Source organism: Scophthalmus maximus, chromosome 13, assembly GCF_022379125.1.
Source record: "Scophthalmus maximus strain ysfricsl-2021 chromosome 13, ASM2237912v1, whole genome shotgun sequence".
Taxonomy (NCBI): Eukaryota; Metazoa; Chordata; class Actinopteri; order Pleuronectiformes; family Scophthalmidae; genus Scophthalmus; species Scophthalmus maximus.
Window position 1 is genome coordinate 2,039,098 of NC_061527.1, and position 23,403 is coordinate 2,062,500.

General features: G+C 44.9%; 1 protein-coding gene across 2 annotated transcripts in view; it reads right to left on the reverse strand.

The window, feature by feature from the left end:
* LOC118317718 (adenylate cyclase type 1-like) overlaps window positions 1–23,403 on the reverse strand; it is a 43,739-nt gene that overhangs the window by 19,602 nt on the left and 734 nt on the right. For both annotated transcript variants that reach the window (XM_035646641.2, XM_047336937.1), the window contains exons 1-8: window positions 23,136–23,403; window positions 20,846–20,995; window positions 17,468–17,586; window positions 13,747–13,858; window positions 8,195–8,322; window positions 5,933–6,091; window positions 4,454–4,595; window positions 3,176–3,331 (exon numbers count right to left, since the gene is read on the reverse strand). The exon at window positions 23,136–23,403 is cut by the window's right edge and continues 734 nt beyond it. In XM_035646641.2, coding sequence (XP_035502534.2) covers window positions 3,176–3,331; window positions 4,454–4,595; window positions 5,933–6,091; window positions 8,195–8,322; window positions 13,747–13,858; window positions 17,468–17,586; window positions 20,846–20,995; window positions 23,136–23,403 — 1,234 coding nt within the window. The remainder of the gene's footprint in view (window positions 1–3,175; window positions 3,332–4,453; window positions 4,596–5,932; window positions 6,092–8,194; window positions 8,323–13,746; window positions 13,859–17,467; window positions 17,587–20,845; window positions 20,996–23,135) is intronic.

The following is a 23,403-nucleotide window of genomic DNA, read 5'->3' on the forward strand; positions in this document are numbered from 1 at the left end:
ACACGTATCGAGTACATATAACATAAACAGACGCTACAGCAAGACAGCTCTGCAAGACCATTAACGCATCGGGGTGCTTGAAATTGAACAATTGATGGAGTGGATGCAGATTCAGGGAGACGGAAACCGTGGATGTCTTAAGCAGGAGTATTTATTAGAAGAGCTCAATATTGAGGAGACTTCAGCTTCGCTACACAGATCAACCGGTTCACAGTGTTCGGCCCATCCCAGGTCTCTGTAGTGTATTTAGCTTTGAGTAATGTCGTCATCTCCCCGCGACTACGACAGACGACAGACTTCAGCTCAATGATTGTTTCGGCTCGACATAGATGAGACGACCTCGCTTGGTGCCTGAGAAGACTCGCCTTAAGAGTTTCCCAGGGGAGGATAGACGGAATTTCCTCAACAGTGCTTGTGAGTGAATATGAATGCATGAATGTGGAAATCCATTCAAATGAGGCAATGCGACATTTCACTTGTGTGGTGTCAAAGAACAAGTGAGCATCACCAGAATTAGGGAATTCTGAGAACAGTCGTCTTGTACCGCCTAGTTAATCGTAATGTTATCAAAACAATTGTAGCGTAAGCAAGGGAAACAAAAATACACGTTTTAAACGCCTCTTTGAGATACACGTTCAGTCTGAATCTGACGTTTTTAGGTAAACTGTTGCACGATTATTCGTTACAGCTCATTCGTGAGCTGTAACGAATAAATGAGCTTTCCAGTTTGTCTTGACTCCGCACAGGGAGCCGGCGCGAGGAGGCGGACTAATTGCAGATGGGAAAATGCAACTCAGGGAGATTCCAAAGTAGTAAACAGCTTGTTTATAAGATGTTAGTGCAAAAGGCAAATGTCTCCAGCTCGAACAGGGGGAAAGAAAAAAAGTGTCCATCTCACATTATTCAGCCTCCCAGGCTCAGCTCCACATCTTCAGCTTTATTATAGACCCTTTTTTTCTTCTTCTTCCGCAACTGACACTTGAGACTCAGACCTGTGTAATTAATAACCTTAACGATGGTTCTGTTCCATTAAAGTGTCCCGGTAAGCCAATGAGCGGTCAGACGTCCAGGGCCCTGCAGCCTAAATGTAACGCAGCCTAGATTCATGTTTTATTTACACCTGAGCTCTCTGTCTTTAGCTGTGCTGTCAAAATATCTGCTCTGGAAAAAAGAAAACGCCTGTGAACCAACCACAGCTACAGCCAATGATGGATCTGCCAACACTGAAATTTCACCTTTGTTCAACTTTGGCAAAGTTATGCTTGTTTCCTGCTAACAACCATGCTAGCTAGTAGGAGTTAGCTAGCTAGTACGAGTTAGGCAGCTAGTAGGAGTTAGCCAGCTACTAGGAGTTGGCTAGCCAGTAGGAGTTGGCTAGCCGGTAGGAGTTAGCTAGTCAGTAGGAGTTGGCTAGCCAGTAGGAGTTAGCTTGCTAGTATGAGTTAGCCAGCTAGTAGAAGTTAGCTAGCCAGTAGGAGTTGGCTAGCCAGTAGGAGTTAGCCAGCTAGTAGGAGTTAGCTAGGTAGTAGACGTTAGCCAGCTTTTAGGAGTTAACGAGCTAGTAGGAGTTAGCCAGCTAGTAGGAGTTAGCCAGCTAGTAGGAGTTAGCTAGCCAGTAGGAGTTGGCTAGCCAGTAGGAGTTAGCTAGTCAGTAGGAGTTAGGTTGCTAGTAGGAGTTAGCTAGCTAACTTCAGTAGAAGTATAGAAGGTGTTGTAATAGAAGAAAAACAAGCGTTAACATCCATGCTGTTGCTTTCCGCCTCCGTCGACAGCTGAGTAAAATAAGGAAGTTTAATGCTGAAGCTTTCTGCTGGATTGGTAAGTAAACAGCTGTTAGTGCTAACGTTGGCTAGTCCCCTTTAAACGGAAGTTGCGAGCGCGTACGTGGTCACAACACATGTTGAGTACACAGTTAAAATAACCACACTCATGCTTGGTGCAAGTAAAGAAAAGTCAAAACCGCTGTTAGGCATCAACAACATGGACGCCGCATTGGCTAACTGTTCAGCGAGCAGTGAGAGAGATGGTGAGGCCATTGGGATTTTTCTCTGATGTAGCTTTTACAAAGACAAACTCTGTCTTTAGCTCTTAGCTCTTCTTTGTCAGCTTTAGGTGTGCTGTTTCCAACTGTTAATGTCAATGTTAATAACCATATTAATGTAAACATATTCAGAGTTTAACACGTATAATTTCTACATGTAAGCATGTTGCAATGTTAATGTTAGCATGAAAATGTGGACGGACGTGTCTGGGAGAGTTTGGCTTTGGTGGAGGTATGAGCTCTACAAGTTTGGTTTTAGTGGCTAATTTAGGCAGTTTATTCGGTGTGACTTCATGGTCAACAGGAGAACCGAACTTCTTGGAACGATGCATAAATAAGGGATGTTTTCCAATTGTCTCCATCCACCCGTAAATGCAGCGCAAGTATCGAACAAATGGAAAATTTAGACCCGTTGGTGCCCGTCAGTGCAGTTGGATTCAGATTTGAACAATTTCCAGCGTCATAATTCTATTATGGAATTCCTCAGTGTCACAATGCTCGGCTTTTGGTAACTCGGATAATCGTGTAACAATGTGGCTAATGCTATTAGAGGAGATGATACCAGGCTGTGGGTGATTACCAGCAGCAGTCATCGCGCAACCTCATCAGAATCATGACGTTCTAAACCCTGGCCGAGCCCACACACGGTTGGTTTTGGCGGATTACAGCTACTATACACTCTTTCTGCCAGTTAGACCCACGTGATGTCAGAGCGACAACTTCCCAACACACAACCGGCACAGCGCTGTGACTGACTCCCTCACGGCTGCATCACAGCGATTTAAAAGTCAAGCAAAGTCACGTTTAAACATCACGTGACACACAAACACACACATCTGCACAAAGACACATGAACACGCACACTGAGCACTTGAGAGCGGAGAGTTTACATTAAAAGGTTGCTCATAATATCTATTCCACTGGCTTACTTTTCAACAAGTAGTGTAATGCAGGCATCCTGTAGTGCTTATATGATGCTGCCAGATCTATAAATCCAGATTACAGCTTGTGAGCGTGTGTGTTTGTGTAGCAAAAGATTATGAATCCAAGCAGGATTTCACTGCTTCACAAATGGACATACCAACCCATTAAAAAGGATTTTGTCTTCTTCCAGCATAAACGGGCGTCACGCACCTTGTCGTCGTCCTCGCAGGTCATGACGTTGGAGAAGGGGATCTCGGCCTTGAACATCTTCCGACAGTGCATGAGCTGCACCAGCAGGTAGCACACCGTCTTGAACTTCATCCTCTTGGCCGGTTTGATGTCGGACAGAATCAGACCAGGAAAGATCTGGAAAAGGAGATAAATATATAAAGAGATGAGCAGGAAATAAAGACTACCAAGAGTTACAGAGAAAATTGCAGTCTTTTATCAGTAAATTCTTTGAATCTAACACATAAACATGCCCAAAAACTGCAACCAGGCTGTGTTTCCTGTTCACTCCCAGTCTCTGACGACAGCACTATGTGCACTTCCTTTAAATATTTAACATTAAATGTTTTCCAACTTATTACATAAACAGAATTGCAACATCTTTCACGAAATGAAGTAGTCTTGAGCATGTCATCATATCTACGGTTAGCACGTGAGCACATCATCAACAGTGAGAGGTGCTAATATTTGGTATCTTAATTTGCATTCTGTACGTATATTTCTTTTAGCTTTTAGAACATACACAAACATCCAGCAAAAAATAAAATAACCATACAATTGGAAAATGAAATTAATTTGAGAAAAAGGGGATTAGTTTAAGCTAGTCATAAAAAAATAGAGACATACACTAAAAACAGATTCATATATCTGTTGGACAATTCACTTCATATCAATCTTTGTACTCTAACATGTGCTGAATGTTAACTTAGTTTACTATGTTAGCATGTGTTGGCCTACATTTAAAAGTAAGATTTAGTGACATCTATTGGTGAGGTCGCAGATTGCAACCAACTGCATACGCCTATCCTAACCCCTAAGAATAATTTGGATTACTGGGATGTTGAGGTGACATTCCTAAAAGATGACACCCTTGAACTTTCATATGTTTTGAGTAATCATCTCATTCATGGTAATAAAGTAACGGCTTGAGTGTCGTTTTTTTTTTACAGTGAGTGTGCCATGTCAGAGAACCTGGACGTATCGCGTGTTTATTTTGCATGAGTCCATTTTTTCTGTGGATTTACGATGTCATGAGAAGACGACAATCAGCTCCGGTGCACATGTACAGTTGGTGTGAGATAGTGACACTAGCCATGTGTATGCCAGCTTAACACACGGCCTGCCTCCCTCGCTGCGTCAGAGGATCAAATGTTACAACACTGACAGATGTGTCGCCTCTCGGGGTTGTGCACGGAGAAAGAGAGAGAGAGAGAGAGAGAGAGAGAGAGAAAATACGACAGAGAAATCGTCCTTGCGTACTTTTCGTCTGTGCGACGGCACGATGAAAAAGGTCTCTATGTTATGTTTCTGGAGGAAGGCGTGTCTCTCGTGTCCGAAGCCCGGTTCCACCTCGTAGTCTCCGTTCAGGCACTCCAGGGTGGTCCTTGTGATGTGCACCTTGCTGAGAGCACAAGCCGAGCACAGAGGACAAGGAGAGGAAGAAACCAGTTATTGATAAAAGTCAGGCGCGAAGGTCTCAAATAATCTCATAACGAGTCCTAAAACCTTATTACTTCACATGAAACAAGAGCAAATTGAGCCGGAGAAGCGACCTTGCTTCACCGCTTATAAAATGCAAATCAGCTTGTTACTGTCGACGAGGTTTTCTTGAAGGAAGTGTGCATTAATTTAATATTAGTGGTCTGCCACATTGTCAGCTGCTCTTTCAGGAAACGCATCAAAGTGGAATCGTTTCATCCGAAACATCTTTTGAAGACCAAATATGAGATTAGGTGACTTTCTAAAGGTTAACACAATTTTATCCTTTATTACTCCTGAGAAATTTCACGGAAACCAGCCATGAACTCCTGCTACTCACCGTCTGGCGGCCAGAGCCTCAAATAAGTTTTCATCTTTGTGCAAACGTTTATTGTTGTACAAAAAACTAGTAAAAAATCCAGATAAAACCAATGCTGGAGTGGCACGGAGATAAAGCGGTTAGCACCATTGCCGCACAGCAAGAAGGTTCTGGGTTTGTACGCGACAGTGCCCTGGGGTCTCTCTGTGTGGAGTTTGCACGTTCTGCCTGCTACACTTGCCATGTTTATCATGATGAAGAATTCAGCATATGTCGAGCTAATGTGAAAATATTGCAGTTTGTTAAAGTATAATTAAAATAATTTACAATATATCTCATATTTAGGCTCAATTTAGGTATACAGGGTTTAAGGCTGCACAAATTAAAAATAAATAAATTGTGATATTGCCCTTTACCGTAACTAAAATTGATTTGGCAAAATCTGTTTCTAATTATATTAACAGATTTTCTGGGTACAGCTTTTGTATATAAATATGTTTAGATCTTATAATAACAATCTAATAAATTCATAAGTCATAATTAATAAACTGACCTCGTAATTATAATTTTAAAAAAATCTTGTCACAGCAAGATATGTATGCAATATTTATGAGATGCTTAGTCATGAATTACAAATGTGGCGTCTTACGAATGGGCTTCTTATGCATGTTTGTACTTCTGAAGATAAATCAAAATGATACATTTTTCTCTTATGGTTTGAGAACATTCTCCTACTTCTGAATATAAAACCAATATATAATCTGGACAAAGTTGATACAGGGAAAACATCAGATATATAATAATGTTGTGATAAATATGCAGAAATAATTTACCCATCTGTTAATGCCACGACATCATAAAGCCTCACTCCATGTGTGTTGCTGGGTTACTGTGTGTGCGTGTGCGTGTGCGTGTGTGTGTGTGTGACGCTCAGCACTCACCCAGGCAGCCCTCCAGCCTCCATCACGTTTGCCAGCGTGACATCGTTTGACCAGACGTCATACTGCCATTTCCTGAGGCCCAGCACGCCACACAGCACCCGTCCCGTGTGCAGACCCACACGCATGTTGAGATCCACCTCGGTCGCCTCCACCACGGACCTGCAGGGAGCAGAAGGGCACGTATGAGATGTCACGATTAAAATCTGAAATTTGTTAAGCATTCAACATCCGAAACTTGTCGACAGATAGAGTTCAATGATATTCTGTGAAAAGTTAGCACATGGTTTCAAGATGCCGTGCTAGTCGTGTAGCTGTATCCACGCCAGTGCCGCTCTATCAACCACGCCACCATTAATAAACCACGGGAAAAAATTCCATTGGATTTGTTTCAGACATTCTTCTGGTCCAAACATTTGTGGGTTTTTTGGGCTCAAACGCATTCATGCCCCCATCAGGATGAAGTGAACTAACGTTGGTGATCCTCTGAATTTTTAATCTGGCGCCATCATTGGGACAACAATTCAATTATTCCCATTGTCTCATCATTACAAAACACATGACATTCCCATCAACTAACATGCTAAACTAAAATGGTGGACATGGGAAACACCTGCTAAACGTCGACGTGTAAGCATTTGTCAATGTGAGCTTGTTAGCATGCCGGTGTTAGCATTTAGCTCAAAGCACTGCTCATAGAGATGCTAGCTAGCAGGCTCCCAGTGCTGTTATCCTTTTTTTTTACCTGCAGCCTCGGGTACGAGAGACGGACGCGCTCTAACCACGTCGTCTGTTGCTAGCGCGTCTCTTAAGGTGTGGCGGAGTGATGTTTACAAACGGCACACATCGTCGTGAGGTGCGGTCCGCACCATTTTTTATGTGTTGTCACTTTACAGAGCCAGGGCTGAGCCGAAAAACAAGAAAGATTTTTTTCAGCGCACACACAGAACCGACAGCTAGTGGACTGAGAGGAAACATTCGCAGATTTTTACAAAAAGTGTATTGGATTCAAATCGCTTACTGTCCCTTTAAGAAGCACCATACATATTTGCGTTTAGACATTCTGGCAGTGTCTTGACAAAGCTGGATCCATGTGCATATTGCAAATTTAAAACAAACGTCTTTTTTGGTGGACATACTGTATTCTTCTGCAAGAGGCCTTTTCATTTTGACAAAAACGATAGAAATTATTTTGGTCGAAGGCAGCAGCTCTGCCGACTTTCCCCGTTTTGTGTTGGAGAGAAACACTACAACTTTGTTCCGGTCCAATGTAAACAATACAGTAATTAATCTCCAACATGACAACCTTCAGGAGTGTGTGTGTGTGTACATTTATGCATGCATGCTGCTGGTGCACGCCACCTTCTCGTTGCCGTGTTGCAGTGCAGATAAAGCAGGACTTTTCCAAAGCCTCCCCTCTCCAGTAAATCACCACACAATGCTCCCCGTCACCAGCAGGAGGTCACCCACTTCAGACGGGGGAGACGGAGTCACGGACTCAACCGAGGGAAGGAAATAGAGAGCGGTGGAGGGCTGACCAAGTGTGTGTGTGGAGGGGTGAGTGTGTATGGCAGCACCTGTCCTCTGAGATAAAGGACTCCTGCAGCAGCATCCATCCACTCAGACGGAGCAGCAGGGAAAGAACATGACAGACGAGCGCTCGCACAAGGACACGAGGTAAAGGCTGGACATGCTGCCGGAGGTGGACGTGCACGTGTGTGTGTCTTTCATATTGTAAATGGAATCTTGCCACATTATGTCTGTTGTCATTATTAAGACAAACATCGTTTGTGTTGATTCAAATCGCTCTGAGAACGCAGTTAAGCACAATAAATGTAGAAATAGGAAGATAAAAATCCTATTTGTTCTTATAAGAATATATTAATGTTGGTTTGTCAGGCTCATCCAAATATCTTACCATAAATCCTGAAGAAGTGGCATTCACAAACCTCAGTTTCAGAGAGAACCAGGACTTGAAACTCTCCCTCCATGTTTATCTGTTCTCTTGATAGCTTTAGTTTACTGTACATATACACACGCCACTTCTTTTCAGCATTTTGCGATTAAGACACTCAACTTGTTGTGAATGTCTAGCATGAACAGCTCAACAGGCAATAACTCAAATTACAGTAAACTCATGGTTTACCTCACACATACATGGTGTTATATGTTATAGAGAAGATGCGCTGCAGGCGTATAGGATTGTACAGTATAGGATTGTACAGTATGTGTGTGTGTGTGTGTGTGTGTATGTTTGTGACTCACGCAATCGTGTCAATCATGTCAAGGCCCATCTCCACGCAGCAGTGGGCGTGGTCCGCCTTGGGCTGGGTCAGTCCTGACACGCAGTAGTAACAGTCGCCCAGGATCTTTATTCTCCTGCAGTGATTCTCCTGCAGCAGCACAGAGACAGAGAGAGAGAGAGAGGGACAGATGTAGGATTATCATCTGAACAGATGGTTAAAGTTACTCAAACCATAGTGACGTGTTGCCACTGGTTACCAAGACAATGAGTTGGAGCTCTGGTGACAGCCATAACGAAACGTCTGTGATGTTTTGGTTCCGAGTGAAATAGCTCGTGAATAGGGTTTGGATTATGTCAAAGGTCCTTTTTGCAATATTTCAGATTATGAAATTGTATAACGGGAGAGCAAATCTGTGGAAATTAAACTTTCGGTTACAAAAGCAATAAGACGTAACGATTAATACCTACTGTAACCCTCACTGCTTCTGGGATTTGAGGTGTCCATAAAATAACTGGGAATGGGAATATTATGGTGCAAAGCAATGATTTTGTTTTATTGTCATTGATGAGGAAAAAGTGTTTGAAACTGACACAGAAAACAGGAGGTCTCTTAAAAAATGAAATAGGATTTAATATAAAATATTTTAAACAGTGGAAACTGCTCACCACAAATCTAGAAAAAGCAGTTAGAAAAAAGAAAAGCATACAGAAATTAATACTTTACAAAAAAGGGTCCGACATATCACAACAGGGAGCTCCTCAATAATTCCAATATCAACAAACAACACAGTAAACACATAAAGTGCCAGTTCGGCAGCTGTTACCTTCACTGTGACCAGGTGACGTCTGACTAACCCAGAGCCAACAGGCTCCTTTTGCCCCGCCCACTACTTAACATAATTACATTTTTTTCATATCTAACATTTACAGCTTATAAAACCAAAATATGTTTTAAACAGGGGTCAGATATATTCTCATAAACATTTCCCTTCGACTAAAACGAGTCAATAATATACACTTCATAAAAAACCAACACAGTTCACGTGACTTTGAAAGCACCGCGAGATCAAACTACTTAACGGAGAGAAAAATGTCACGCGCTCCTTTGGCCAAACAACTCGCGCGCGTGACGTCGAGGCGATGCGGAAGTACCAGAAACAAACCGCAGCAGCTGGTGAGTGAAAATTATTAAGTTTGTTTGTGTTAATAAGGCGCGAATAAAAGTAGAACCGGCGAGTTTTCAGCCTTGGTCGCGCGACTGACGCGATGTTTACTACCTGCTGTGTGTGTGTAGCCAGGTAGCTTAGCTTAGCATAAAGACTGTAAACAGGTGGAATCCGGTAGCCTGGCTCTTAAAACAACGGTTACCTCCTCTCACCGACCGGTCGCGGCACATGTTCCTCCCACGACCGAGTCGTCCGGTACTGCTGCTCCAAGTGTTTTTTTTCCTTCCCTCCACAGTCTCGGTGCTGCTTGTTGTGGGAACTGTTGGGTTTCTCCTTAAAGGGATAGTTCAGTGATTTTGAAGTGGGGTTGTATGAGTTTCTTATGCATAGTTAATATGTGACGTAATGGAGATGGTGATCAGCGATGTCATTTAAAATGGAGATTGGAGGAGAAGTTGAAGAAGCGTAAGTCCGAGTCGCACTGTAGCAGAGGGGACCACCGAGAAACGTCTTTTAGCCACATTGTAAAACATTACCTAAAAAAATGATATATCCGTTCAATAAAAATAAAAATACATCCTTCAGCATACAATTGAACAGATGATCACCATCTCCATAAGGTCACATATTAACTATGCATAAGTAACTCATACAACCCCACTTCAAAATCGCTGAACTATCCCTTTAATATCGTGAGATATTCTCAGAATAATTTATTCTCTCATCATTCTTTATTTATGAAAAGAAAAAAAAAGATAGTTGCCCATACTTAGTTATAACTGCACTGCTGCTGCTTTTTGAATTTAAAGAAGCAGCTCTGCTTAGAAAAAGAAGAAAAAAAATTGACGACTCTAAAATTATTGCTCTTGGGAAACAAGCAAAAGTTCAGCGGAGTCTCAGTGAAGACTCAAATGTACAGAAACTGTAGCTGCAGCTGCATCTCTGCTCATGTAAATCGTGTGTGCGTGTGTTGCCGTGTGTTGCCGTGTGTGCGTTTGTGTATTGTTGAGGCCAACTCTAATTGCTCCGACATGCTCTTGAAGTAGAATCCCGCCCACACATTCCCAGACAGATCAGCTATTTGTCACAGCAACGATGAGACGCACACAAAGACACACACACACACACACACACACACACACACACACACACACACACACACACACAGGGGTTCCATTTGGCACTTTATCACACACACAGTCATCAGAAAATCGTACTGGTAGACCCTACAAAGCTTAACCCTGCAGGCAGCCTCTGAGTGACGAACACACATACACACACACACTGACACACGCACACGTGCAGAGGATTCATGACGACTTGCAGGGTGAGAGGCGGAGATGAGACGAGAGGAGACGGGCTGCAGGGCGCTCTGGTTTTCTGCTCATGGGAGCAGAAAGATTCTGGCGTGGGAGGATATGAGGATTCAGGAACGTGGAGGATTATCCCGGCACCGTAGGAACAGTCTGATCGGCTGATTGGCGACCGTTTGTCTAATTGGGGGCAAGAATCCCCTCCAGTGCGACTTGATTCTTTTCCATCTTAGTCAGGTTTAGGCTGGAGGTGGAGTTGTGGGAGCGTGTGTCTGTTATGGTTAAGTTTAGGGTCGAGGCCCCCGGGGGGGGCGTGTGTATCATGCGGCACTCGGCAGCTGTGACGGAGACCGTTTGAAAGTGAATTATCATTTTTTTTCCCCCCTCCTCGCTAACACGACAGGGTATGAATCTCAATCAGGATTCAGAAGCAACACACACACACACACACACACACACACACACACACACACGATACATCTTCATCACAATATTTCCATATAACAGCGGCTTACTGAGCATCGATAGCAGGCCACACATCACCTGGTAACGCGCTCTTCCTCTGCCTCGCTGCCGGCGTTAAGCCATGACTGATTGCTGAAATGCAGAATGAACTCAAGAGGGATAATCCTGCTGATCATGTGACTTCTGCGTGTGTGTGTAGAGAGTAAACTGTCTGAAGAGATCACTTGACCCCCGGTGAAGGGCGAGGTCAAGGCGTGCGACACACTCGGAGTGTGAATGTGGTGAAGCTGACTTTTCTTTTTCTTTTGTGGACAAAATTGATGGGGTTTTTTTTTATGTAATATTTTAAATCTCTGCATGACCTAAAACTCCATGTGAAAATCTGAAGTAATGATGCACTAATACCCCAAAAGGTTCAACATGTGGAGAATTTTTTATGTGTAGAGACTGTAGTTTACATAAAGTACGTGAAGAATTTATAAAATTAATTATTATTAAAAAAACTGTGAGAATGTACATACATGATTGAGGTATGGGATTATCTGTAGACTATCGACTACTAAATGAATCTGCAACTATTTTGATAATAGTTGCAGATAATAGATAATTTTATGAACCAAACAACTGATCGATTAATCAGCAAAATAATCGACAGTTGAGAAAATGACTCTACTTAACGTCAGTAAACATTTGCCAGTTTATGGTTCAATTTCTAGTTTCAAGTCGTCTTCAATACAACACCATGTTCATTTTGTACATTATGGTCCGAATTGGGGCGTCGATACAGTGTGATTGACAGGTGGTGGACCGTCCAATCAGTACATGGTTGAAGGTTGTAGGCGGACAGCGAGCGCTCAGTCAGGCCACGCCCCACACTCCTACGTCTGGTTGCAAAAAGAACCAAGATGGCGCTGGTCGGAAACGGCAGCTCACGTATTGGTGTGGACGCAGTAGCCTCACTAACGGAGTGAGTCTCTTAATGAAGAGCATGAGGTGTGGGTGAAAGCCCCAGAGCTTGTAAATGGACCTTGAGTTGAATTGTTATTATTTTTTAAATCAATTTCTCTGTCTGTCTATAACCTGGTGGGTTATTTTAACGGTGGTAGAGACTTCATCCTCTGTTTGACCCGATGGTGACGGAGGCGTGTCGTGTGTGTCGTGTGTGTGTCGTGTGTGTGTCGTGTGTGTGTGTCGTGTGTGTGTGTGTGTGTGTGTGTGTGTGTGTGTGTGTGTGTGTGTGTGTGTGTGTGTGTGTGTGTGTGTGTGTGTGTGTGTGTGTGTGTGTGTGTGTGTGTGTGTGTGTGTGTGTGTGTGTGTGTGTGTGTGTGTGTGTGTGTGTGTTATTATGATTACAGTAGTCTGGCGGCAGATGACCTATCACTCACTTAATCTTCTTTCCCTGAGAACAACACTACACAGGCTTACTGGCGTTCAGTTTATGCTGACACACACACACACACACACACACACACAGTCCCTCTTAAACTTCATCCTTCTCTTCCTCGCCATCAGTGAGTCTCTACAGTTCTACTTTCGCTCTCAGATCGATATATATATATGATGTGGTGGCATAATAAATGAGCTCCAGCCAGGACTGAATAATACATTCCCTTTTTTTCTTGGAGGCTTCTTTGCGGAGGAACAACGGGCAGAAAGAAACTGGAGCTCGCCGACCGTTTGTGGAGTCTCTAGCGGCTTGGCCCGCCTCGCTCTCCCTCCCTGCCTCGCTGCACCGTGGGCCGACTGTGACCGCTCAGTGACATAATTTCATAACAGAAGCTAGAATTTAAATCTGCTTTACTTTGTCTCTGCGAAACTGAAAACACAAGAGCGCAATCGATTTAATCGAGGCCAATATTAATGACCCATGACTTATTATACATCGGTATCAATGTTGTTGTCAGCAGCATGTTTGAGGCCACAAACCTTGTTTCCTTAAAGTCCCCCTCCACTCAAATTTTTTTTTTTCTTTCAGTTAGTTTCCTCTAACATGTCTGACATTGACTTCGGGGACTTTGTATCTGGTGTTTTCACATTCCTCCACTGGAGAAGGAGATTTCTGTGTTTCACTTCTCTGTAATTTGAAATTCGAACGAATCCTGTTCAAGCTATATTCGGTGCGTCACAAATACAGAAAACCAATCGCTGTCTAATATGCAAGGTGTGTCAGCAGACAGTCAGATTTAGCATTAGCAGTTAGCATCCACGAGGCGCCGGCAGGTGTCAGCAGACAGTTAGCGTTAACATTAGCAATTAGCATCCACAAGAGGACGGCAGGTGTGTCAGCAGATAGTTAGCGTTAGCATTAGCACTTAGCATCCATGAGAGGTTGGCAGGTGTGTCAGCAGACAGTTAGCATTAGCATTAGCAGTTTGCATCCACAAGAGGACGGCAGGTGTGTCAGCAGACACTTAGCGCTAGTATTAGCATTTCGTCAAAGTTTCGTCAAGTAATATGTCTCCTTAAATTGATATTACTTATCATATATTATATTCATATTTACACGTTTATTTCTATCTTCTTTTCATTGATGTTGTTTTGTAGTGTACTGCATTAAAAGCTGATAAATATAGTAATAATAATAATAATTAAACAGCTTGTAATTTTTTTTTTTTTAAGAGCACTTACAGTAGCCAGTTCATCGAACTTCCCAAAGAGTTCGTTGAGCAGTTTGACCAGTTCCTGAGCTGTGCACTGGGAGGCCAGACTGGTGAAGCCCACGATGTCGGCAAACAGGATGCTGCGAAACGGGAGAGAAAAGAGAGAAGAAGAAAAAGATTTGAATCTGAAATGTTCTCTCTCTTCCTCTGATTCTCCAGGAAGTAAAAACACAGAAACATACAACGCAGGTGCAACAGAATACCCCGAGGTGAACGGACTAATGAAGATCAAATGTGAAGCGAGCGGCAGCAGAGGAACCGTGATCCAGTCCCTGATGAGTAAGAGCGCCTTTCTTTTTTTGAACGACCACTAAATAAATCACTTAGCTGCTGTAACCGGGTGGAGGAAAGTGTTGACAGCTCCTCAGACGCTCGTTCCTTTGCTCCGAGGCCAGATGGCAGCAAAACAAGGTGTTATGGATCTTATTGACTCTCGGGCCCCCCCAAAAAAAGGAAAAGACTCTTCCCTGTGAAGTGAAGGCTTCCCGGAGCTCTGGGGTCGTGAGTAGAGTCGATATTTGAAATTCTTTGATGCCCGAGTTCTGGTTTCTGTGATCTACACAGAACTGCAGAAATGTCTCTCTTGATTTCACGAGGGGGAAAAAGCCGAGACGAGGGCTGAACAACGAGAACGTAACTAAACAGGTTCTCTGAGTTATGGTTAGTTGATTGTTTACAAGATCAAAAATGAAATTTCATCCAGATCCAGACTGAAATATACCACAACTTGCATTTGATGGTTTTGTGCAGGCTGTCATCATTTTTATAATGTTGACTCGGAAACGTTGTTTTTCATGATGACCTGTGAAAACAAATGCCTCAGCTTTAACTAAACGACATTTACTGCCAAAGTTATTTTCTTCACAGTGGTTATAAGATCGTTAGTTTGAGGTTATAGCCCCGAACAATATGAATTTTGGTGGCAGATACCGATATTGGGGACTAATATTGGACACACGTCTGCATGTTTGACCACAAAAAGTAAACTACAAATAAAAAAGGAAACGCAAATAAAAGTGAATATCGTACGTTTAATACCGCTACTGTACGTTTGTTGCAAAGACAAAACTGTTTTTCTTTGTTCCTGACAGACGTCAATCATAATCATTACGTACGCTGCTGATTGTACTGAACGCTCACACGTACGCGTTGCTTTAACGTTGACGGTGCCTGACGCTTGGTGCTGGCGCAATCGTCACAACAACAACAACAACAACCAATCACAGCTTCCAGCTCGGGGGGGGGGATACAAAATGCAGCCGCCTTTTTGTGCTAACGGGAAGAACATGCGAAAATAAACTTCACACTCAGATGAACACACACCAGGAAAAAACTCTCCTGCTGGCTGCTGCTTGAAAAGTTAAAGCCCAAGTGTGTAATTTTCTGGCGGCCTCTGGTGGTAAAGGTGCAAACCGCAACCGACTGAGCGACCGACAGGGGACACTTGATGGCGGCGCACCGCCGATTACATTTCCGGTTTCCGGCAGCGTCTGAAAATTCAACGTGAACGCGACGTATTCTGGAGCGTTTAGTTCAACAACCGTATTCAACATGACGTAGAAACATGGAGACTCACATGGAGGTCGGTCCACCTCATGAAACTATATCTAACTCGTATATGAACACAGAGTTATGGACAATATGTTCAACTTCTGTGAGTAAGTTCTTCTGAATATTACACTTTTCTCAACTCCTACCGCAGCGCAAGCAACGGAGGAACGACGCGGTTTGTCGAAAGGACGACGTCGCCACGTTCACAGTGAACGAGCAGCGTTTTCTGTTGAGGCCAACGAACAAACGACCTCCTGTGCTCCTGTTTGTTTTTCTCTCGCGCGAGAACACGATGAATCGCGTCCAGATACCAGCCGCCGTGAACGTGAAGTTTTATTTGTACTTCAAATCATCTAAATCCGGATCAATAAGTCAAAGGAGATGAATCTGCAGCTGCAGGAAGAGGCTCTTCTTCTGCATCGTGACCGACTTCTTGTCGCCGACGTCGTTCCTCCTTTTCTGGCAGCTCCTACACTGTAGCTGCTCCGGAGCCTGATGTTTATGCAAAGCTGAGAATCACGACCGCTGTTCGAACAGAAGTGAGCAGCTCGGGTGTGAATGTGTCTCTGAACGGTTCTGTGCTGCAGGTCGTGCTGGTGCGGAGGAGGAGGAGGAGGAGGAGGGGGAGGAGGAGGAGGAGGAGGAGGAGGAGGAGCTTAAGTTAATAGGTGTTGCGATCAAACGTTCTTGGGGCCACGTCAAAGAGGGGGTGGGGGGCAGATGGGGGAGATGTCACCGCTCCTGCTCGGCAACAAAAGAAACAGACTCATGTTTGGGGGGTTTTTTTCCGTGTGTTTGGAGCAGCAGCTTCTCCCTGGAGACGAGCTGGTTCGCTGGCGGCGGCGGCGATGTTTGGCCGGATGCCAGTGCGGCCGTGGGGATCGGGGGCCGACGTTCCCGAGCTGCGGGCGAGTGTGCGAGCAGACGGACGGACAGTGGAGAGGACGGCCTCTCGACAGGAGCAGCTGTTGACATCGCCACCTCGCCCTCCACTCCTCCCACACTCAGCGGCTCTCGCTTTCTCTTTACCGGCCTCGCCGGGAAAAACAACCCAATCAGCTCCAGAGTCGAGGGGCCGCCAGGTTCTCACGCTCTCCGGTAATTCTCCTCACCGCGAGTGCAACGGAGGTCGACCGGCCGAACGGGACCCGGCGAAGGACGGGGCGCTAAATCATCAGTGTTCATATGATTTACTGATCTGACATCTCTCTCGTATTTGAACAAAGAGGTTAAAGCTGCGAGTTCCGAGGTGTAATGGAACGCAGCGTCAGTCCCATCAACACGTCAACTACAGCTGCAACACTTTATCGCCTAGTTATCGATTACTAAATGAATCGGCAACTATCTTGATAAGGGATTAATCGTTTCAAATAGTTTTTATGGGGGAAAAAAATCTAAATTCTCTGATTTCAGCTTCTTAAATGTGAATATGTTCTGGTTTCTTTGCTCCTCTGTGACATTGAACTGAATATCTTTGGTGTGAGGACAAAACAAAACATCATCTTGAGGTTTTGGGAAACACGATTGACATTTATGACATTTAATGTTGATTAACGATTATTTAAATAATCGATTAATCTGTCGATTATTTTTCTCGATTAGTTGTTAAGTTCATAAAATGGTCACAGAGGAGCAAAGAAACTAGAACCTATTCACATTTAAGAAGCTGTAATCAGAGGATTTTGACAATTTTTTCATAAAAAACAACTTGAACCGATTAATCCATTATCAAAATAGTTGGCGATCAATCGATTAACTGTTGCAGCTCCAAAGTGTACCGAAGTTATTTCAACAGTACAACAGCTCACTGAGGTGTATCATATTTGATGACTGAATAATATCATAGTCACAGCTTTTGTTTTATACAAATCTAAAAACAACAAACTGTGGATGAAGCTGAGGAGACGACCTTTGGTCTTTTTGTCCTTTTTTAATCTGCTGGTTGTGGAAACAGCTGCTCCGACGCGTTTCCTTTTCTAACCTTCACGCAGTTTGATCGTGTCGGCGGCGTTAACGGCGAATCTGAATTTGCTCTTTATTATTCCCGACCTTGACGTCACAGCGGGTGACACCTGGATCAAAACACTCCCCCCTCCGCAGGTCCACAGTTGTCATGACACCCCCCATCCCCACGTTACCTGACATTGTCGTGACGCTGGATGTAGATCTTGTGAAAGATCCTCTCGGGTGGCTTGAGGAAGTCCTCCTTCATCTCCATGGCAACATTCCTGGGCAGCAAACTCATTAGCAGACGCTCCTGAGGAAGAGGAGGAGGAGGAGGAGGAGGAGGAAGAGGAAGAGGAAGAGGAGGAGGAGGAGGAGGAGGAAGAAGAGGAGGACACGGCAGTGTTAGAAGTTGTGGAGCAAAGACATGAAACGCTGCTCATGTTCCTGGAGCCGTGAGGAATAAAGACAGGAGATTCATCACAAATTTTTCCCGATTGATTAATCGTGGAGGGAAATGATCCGTGTGTCATTCGTTCATTCGTTTTTCCAAATTTTTTTAAAAAAAGACTTGTTTTCTCACAATTGGTTTCCAAAACCAAAATGAAAAAATGGATAACGACTCGTTTTTCCAATTTCAGATTGGTGCCTCAAATGGAAAGTGGAAATAACCCGATAACTTGCGTTTCGTCCAGTTTTGATACTTTCAGCTGACGCAAGTTGCGTGACCCGGATGTGACCTTTACTTGTTGATAGTCCAAAAGTTTAGGTAAATATGTTGCAAAAGTGCAAACGCATGTAGACTGTATCTGTGAACATTGGAGAGAATACAATGTGAGAACTTGTGGAACAAAATCTGAACTAGTGGATGAGAATATTCATACACGTGTCACCTGACTTTAAAGTCACTGAAGAAAAAACAACACTCGAGAGTTTGTAAAAACAAATTTTAACAAAAAAAAATGTCCCCACAAATGTGTATATTGACATTTACATGAACACAATGCGACTGCAGATTAGCTTTTTTTTTTATAAACTTCTTATGTTTAGTTCTTGAGAATTCTTTTCCAAAGCTTTCAGCCACATGTCACTGTCTTCATCGGATGGCGTCAGTTCAGTTGTCATGGAGACGTATTAACTGGTGGTTCGTGTTTGACCCCCCCCCCCCGTGTTCCTCGCTCACGTCACACTGTGACAACTGTTTTAAATAATAAAAAAAGTATTCTTGGGTTGTTGGAATAATGACTTACAACCAAAGACGGGTATTTTATGACATTGTCATATATTTTCGGGAAGGGGGGTGAGGTGGGATGGTTGGGCATGACCTTTGACCTTTTCATCACTGTTAATATTTCCTTCACCAAATCCTAACGGTCGAAACGGCTCTTGCTTCATTCACATGTTTAACATTCTGAATTTCTACAGTCAACTGCCGACGTTCATAACATAAATATATTTAATCGAGGAGACAAACATTTCCCTGATTGTGAACATTAACGTTAAATCTTCAGGCGTCTTTCATTCACATCAGTCTTCATCAGCAGGTTAACGCATACTAGCTTCTGGGAGGCCTCAGATTAAAGTCAATAAGTGGACTTTTGAGTGAATATTATTGCAGCAAGCTACTTTTCGTGGTCAAAAAATTAACTTTTGGACGAGAAGTCTTTTAAAAGTGTCACGGACGAAGTCGTAGCAGCGACTCAGCGGTCGACGACGACGTGAGTGATGGAGGCTTTTAACCCCCGAGTGGAGCTCGTGTGGGGATTGTTTTGTTGCGGTGATCCTGGCCCACCTTCCATCCACCCGCCCATTATCCACCGTACCACTTATCCTCTGGGGGTCGCGGGAGGGGGATGGAGGGGGGCAGTGGGCGGGAGGAGGCGTGTCACAGGACCGACATGTAGAGACAAACAACTCGCGCTCACACCTACGAGCAAATTTAGTTTTGATTGATTCTCCCAATCTCTTTGGACCGTGGGAAGAAACACGCAGACACACGGAGAGAACACGCAGACACACGCAGAGAACACGCAGACACACGCAGAGAACACGCAGACACACGGAGAGAACACGCAGACACACGCAGACACACGCAGAGAACACGCAGACACACGGAGAGAACACGCAGACACACGGAGAGAACATGCAGACACACGGAGAGAACACGCAGACACACGGAGAGAACACGCAGACACACGCAGACACACGCAGAGAACACGCAGACACACGCAGAGAACACGCAGACACACGGAGAGAACATGCAGACACACGCAGAGAACACGCAGACACACGGAGAGAACACGCAGACACACGGAGAGAACACGCAGACACACGGAGAGAACACGCAGACACACGGAGAGAACACGCAGACACACGCAGACACACGGAGAGAACACGCAGACACACGGAGAGAACACGCAGACACAGATGTGATATTCGCCTCCTGGTTTGTTGTTTAGACGTGACGACTTATTGGAGATGGGGGGGGACATTGTTAAATTAGGAACAGAGTTTTCTTTTTGTGTGTTTTGTTTTTTTCCTTGACTAATGTCCCTGCTTCACATGAGTCTAAGAGAGGAAACTACACTCTGCCTCCGGCTTGTGAGATTGCTATTGAACCGAGAAGTCAATTATTTCCCACCCAGACACACACACACACACACACACACACACACACACACACACACACACACACACACACACACACACACACAGCCTACACACACACAGCCTACACATGTTCGGCAATCGATACAAACCTATGGATCCAGATCAGAGCAAACAAACAATCCAGATCACACAGCCGAGTGAAAACGACGCGATGCGTCGGGTGAAATTCTGAGAATTCTTGTTCGTGGACTGATGACAGATCTGAATCGGGGGTCCGTGTGTGTGTGTGTGTGTGTGTGTGTGTGTGTGTGTGTGTGTGTGTGTGTGTGTGTGTGTGTGTGTGTGTGTGTGTGTGTGTGTGTGTGTGTGTGTGTGTGTGTGTGTTTCCCCCTCACCCAGATAAACTGTGACCTTTATTGGAGTAGGAAGGGGCCACGAAAGCAATCTGCTTGTGTAATTACCTGTCAGAAGGGAGCCCGTTACCACGGAGGGGGAAAAGAAAAACACGGCATATCACCGTCTAATCTACAGAAGTGTGTGTGCGTGTGCGTGCGTGTGTGTTGTATACGAGGGACAATTGATACTGCAGAAGAGGGTGTGGTGCATAACACAAAGTGAAGTGTTTCATGTGTTAAAAGTTGCCTGATGGTGAACTCAGTTTAAATCGAGGAGGAGGAGGAGGAGGAGGAGGGGGGAGGAGGGGGGAACCTGTGGCGCAGGCATGGCGCATGTGCCACAGTAATTGTTCTTTCCTTAAATAGCTGCTGTCATAGTAACTCGCTGCCCGTGGGCACGTTGTTAGAACACATCGGCACCTGAAGAAGAAAAAAAACAACAACTTCTCGAGACGCTGAACAATTTGACGAAAAAACGTGTTGGATGCACGTCGTCGTCGCCGTCGTCTCTACCTCGTGCGTTGGTGTTTGTTTGAGTTTGTGCATGAACTTCATCACACGTCTCACCTGCTTCTCGTTCTCGTCCTCCAGCCGCAGCCGCTCCTCGATGCAGTTGCGAGCCTGCAGGAAGACCTTCCTCTGCACGCGCTCGGTGAGGATCCTCACGAACGCCCCCGACACGTTGACGCTGGCGAACAGCACGGCGTTGGCCACCAGCTACACACACACACACACACACACACACACACACACACACACACACACACACACACACACACACACACACACACACACACACACACACACACACACACACACACACACACACACACACACACGCACACACGAGAAACAAGAGCGGACATGTCTGAACGAGAGTGGACAAAACACGTGTGTGAACATGGGGCACAATGAAATATACACAGTTATGAACACACACACATACATCCTGGTGAGATTAAGACTCCGCAATCCCTGATTTAATCCATAGGAAGCAGAAAGAGGGTGGACACGTGGATTACCGCAGGAAGTGTGTGTGTGTGTGTGTGTGTGTGTGTGTGTGTGTGTGTGTGTGTGTGTGTGTGTGTGTGTGTGTGTGTGTGTGTGTGTGTGTGTGTGTGTGTGTGTGTGTGACTGCCTACAGTGGGACGACGATTGATTACAGATCAGAGGCCATTGATCCTCACTTCATTTCGGGACGATGAACTCTTGGTTCGTCGATGCCAGAAAAGGTCAAAGAAACGCACTACTCAACTTTCTTTGTATATATTTTTTTCATGGTGTAAATAATAAGGACATTTAGGGGAAAAAAACATTTCTGAAAAGTTTTTTAAACTTTAAAAAAAACCCTTTCCTCTAGAAGTAAAGGGTCTAAGGTTGTTATAATAATAATAATAATTATGGCATTTTATTACTGATGAATGAAATGTGTCATGTCAAACTCTTATGAATCTTTGGATCTGGAAAAGCCCACGCGAGATGAATCAGTGGTTGTGAGAATTAAAAAAAATATCTTTTAACTCACAAATTCCCATTTATTAAAACAAATAGGACTTTTAGAAGTGATAATTGTAGCTTCTAGTAAGGAGGAAACCAACGATTATTTTCATTATCAATTAATTTGTCGATTCTTTTCTCGATTAATAGATTAATTGGTGAAAAATGTTGATTGTGTTTCCCGAAACCACCAAGATGATGTTTTGTTTTGTCCTCACACCAAAGAGATTCAGTTCACTGTCACAGAGGAGCAAAGAAACCAGAACATATTCACATTTAAGAAGCTGAAATCAGAGGATTTTGACTTTTTTTCTATCATAAAACGACTCAAAATAGTTGGCGATTCATTTAGTCAACTAACTCTAAAGTCGACTTGGTTTTCAGGGTGTTGGAAACACTTTTTAATAAAAAATTAGGATGTTTTTTAGAAGTCAGGAATTAGACTTTAACAACAAATATTTGTTGGCTATAGAATTCATCCTAAACAACAAAACCAGCTGCTTCTGCAGCACAAGGACCAGTCCGGGTGTTTTTTTCAGCACCGGCAGAAGCTGGACAGCTCCTCCTCCTGCTCCACCTCCTCCTCCTCCCGCTCCTCTTCCTCCTCCTCCTCCTCTTCGTCCTCCTCCTCCTCCTCATCCTCCTCCTGCTCCTCATCCTTTTCCTCCTCCTGCTCCTGCTCCACCTCCTCCTCCTCCCGCTCCTCCTCTTCCTCATCATCCTCTTCTTCCTCCTCCTCCTCCTCCTCCTGCTCCTCCTCTTCCTCATCATCCTCTTCTTCCTCCTCCTCCTCCTCCTCCCCCTCTTCTTCCCCCTCCTCCTCTTCCTCTTCTTTCTCCTCTTCATCATCCTCCTCTTCCTCCTCCCCCTCTTCTTCCCCCTCCTCCTCCTCCTCCTCCTCCTCCTCATCATCCTCCCCCTCTTCTTACCCCTCCTCCTCCTCCTCCTCCTCCTCCTCCTCATCCTCCCCCTCTTCTTCCCCCTCCTCCTCCTCTTCTTCCCTTTCTTCCCCCTCCTCCTCCTCCTCATCATCCTCCCCCTCTTCTTCCCCCTCCTCCTCCTCTTCTTCCCTTTCTTCCCCCTCCTCGTTCACTTCGGCTGCGTCAAAGTGAAACTTTTTGCTCGTTTCCAAAAAATCTTTTCCCACATCCACGAGATGCCGGAGCTAAAGATCCCTCCGAGTGTTTTCCACTTTACGAGAATGATCTTCAGCCTCCTCGCGGGACAAGTTGCCCAGCGGCCCCCGGGGGCCCCTCACCTGCTCCACATGATAACGACTAAAGTGACGTGACGGTGGCCCTTATCTACGAGGGGGGGGGGGGGGGATGTCTGAGGTGACCGGTGCAGGCGCGGCACTCACCGGTCTCCACAGCCTCTGCGTCCTGCCCGTGACCGACGTCGCGATCACGATGAAGTGGGACGCGGCGAGCATCGCCCCGAACACCACCGCCATCAGCGTCCGCACCGGCAGCAGCACGTAGGCCACGAGGGTGACCAGCATGAGCTGCCACACGCCGCGCTCGGGGGCGGCGGCGGCGGCGGCTGCGCCCCTCGCCGGCTCCGGCGCCGTGGCACCGCCGCCGCCGAGCGCCAGCGGGAACGGGCAGCAGAGCAGCGCGAACGTGAAG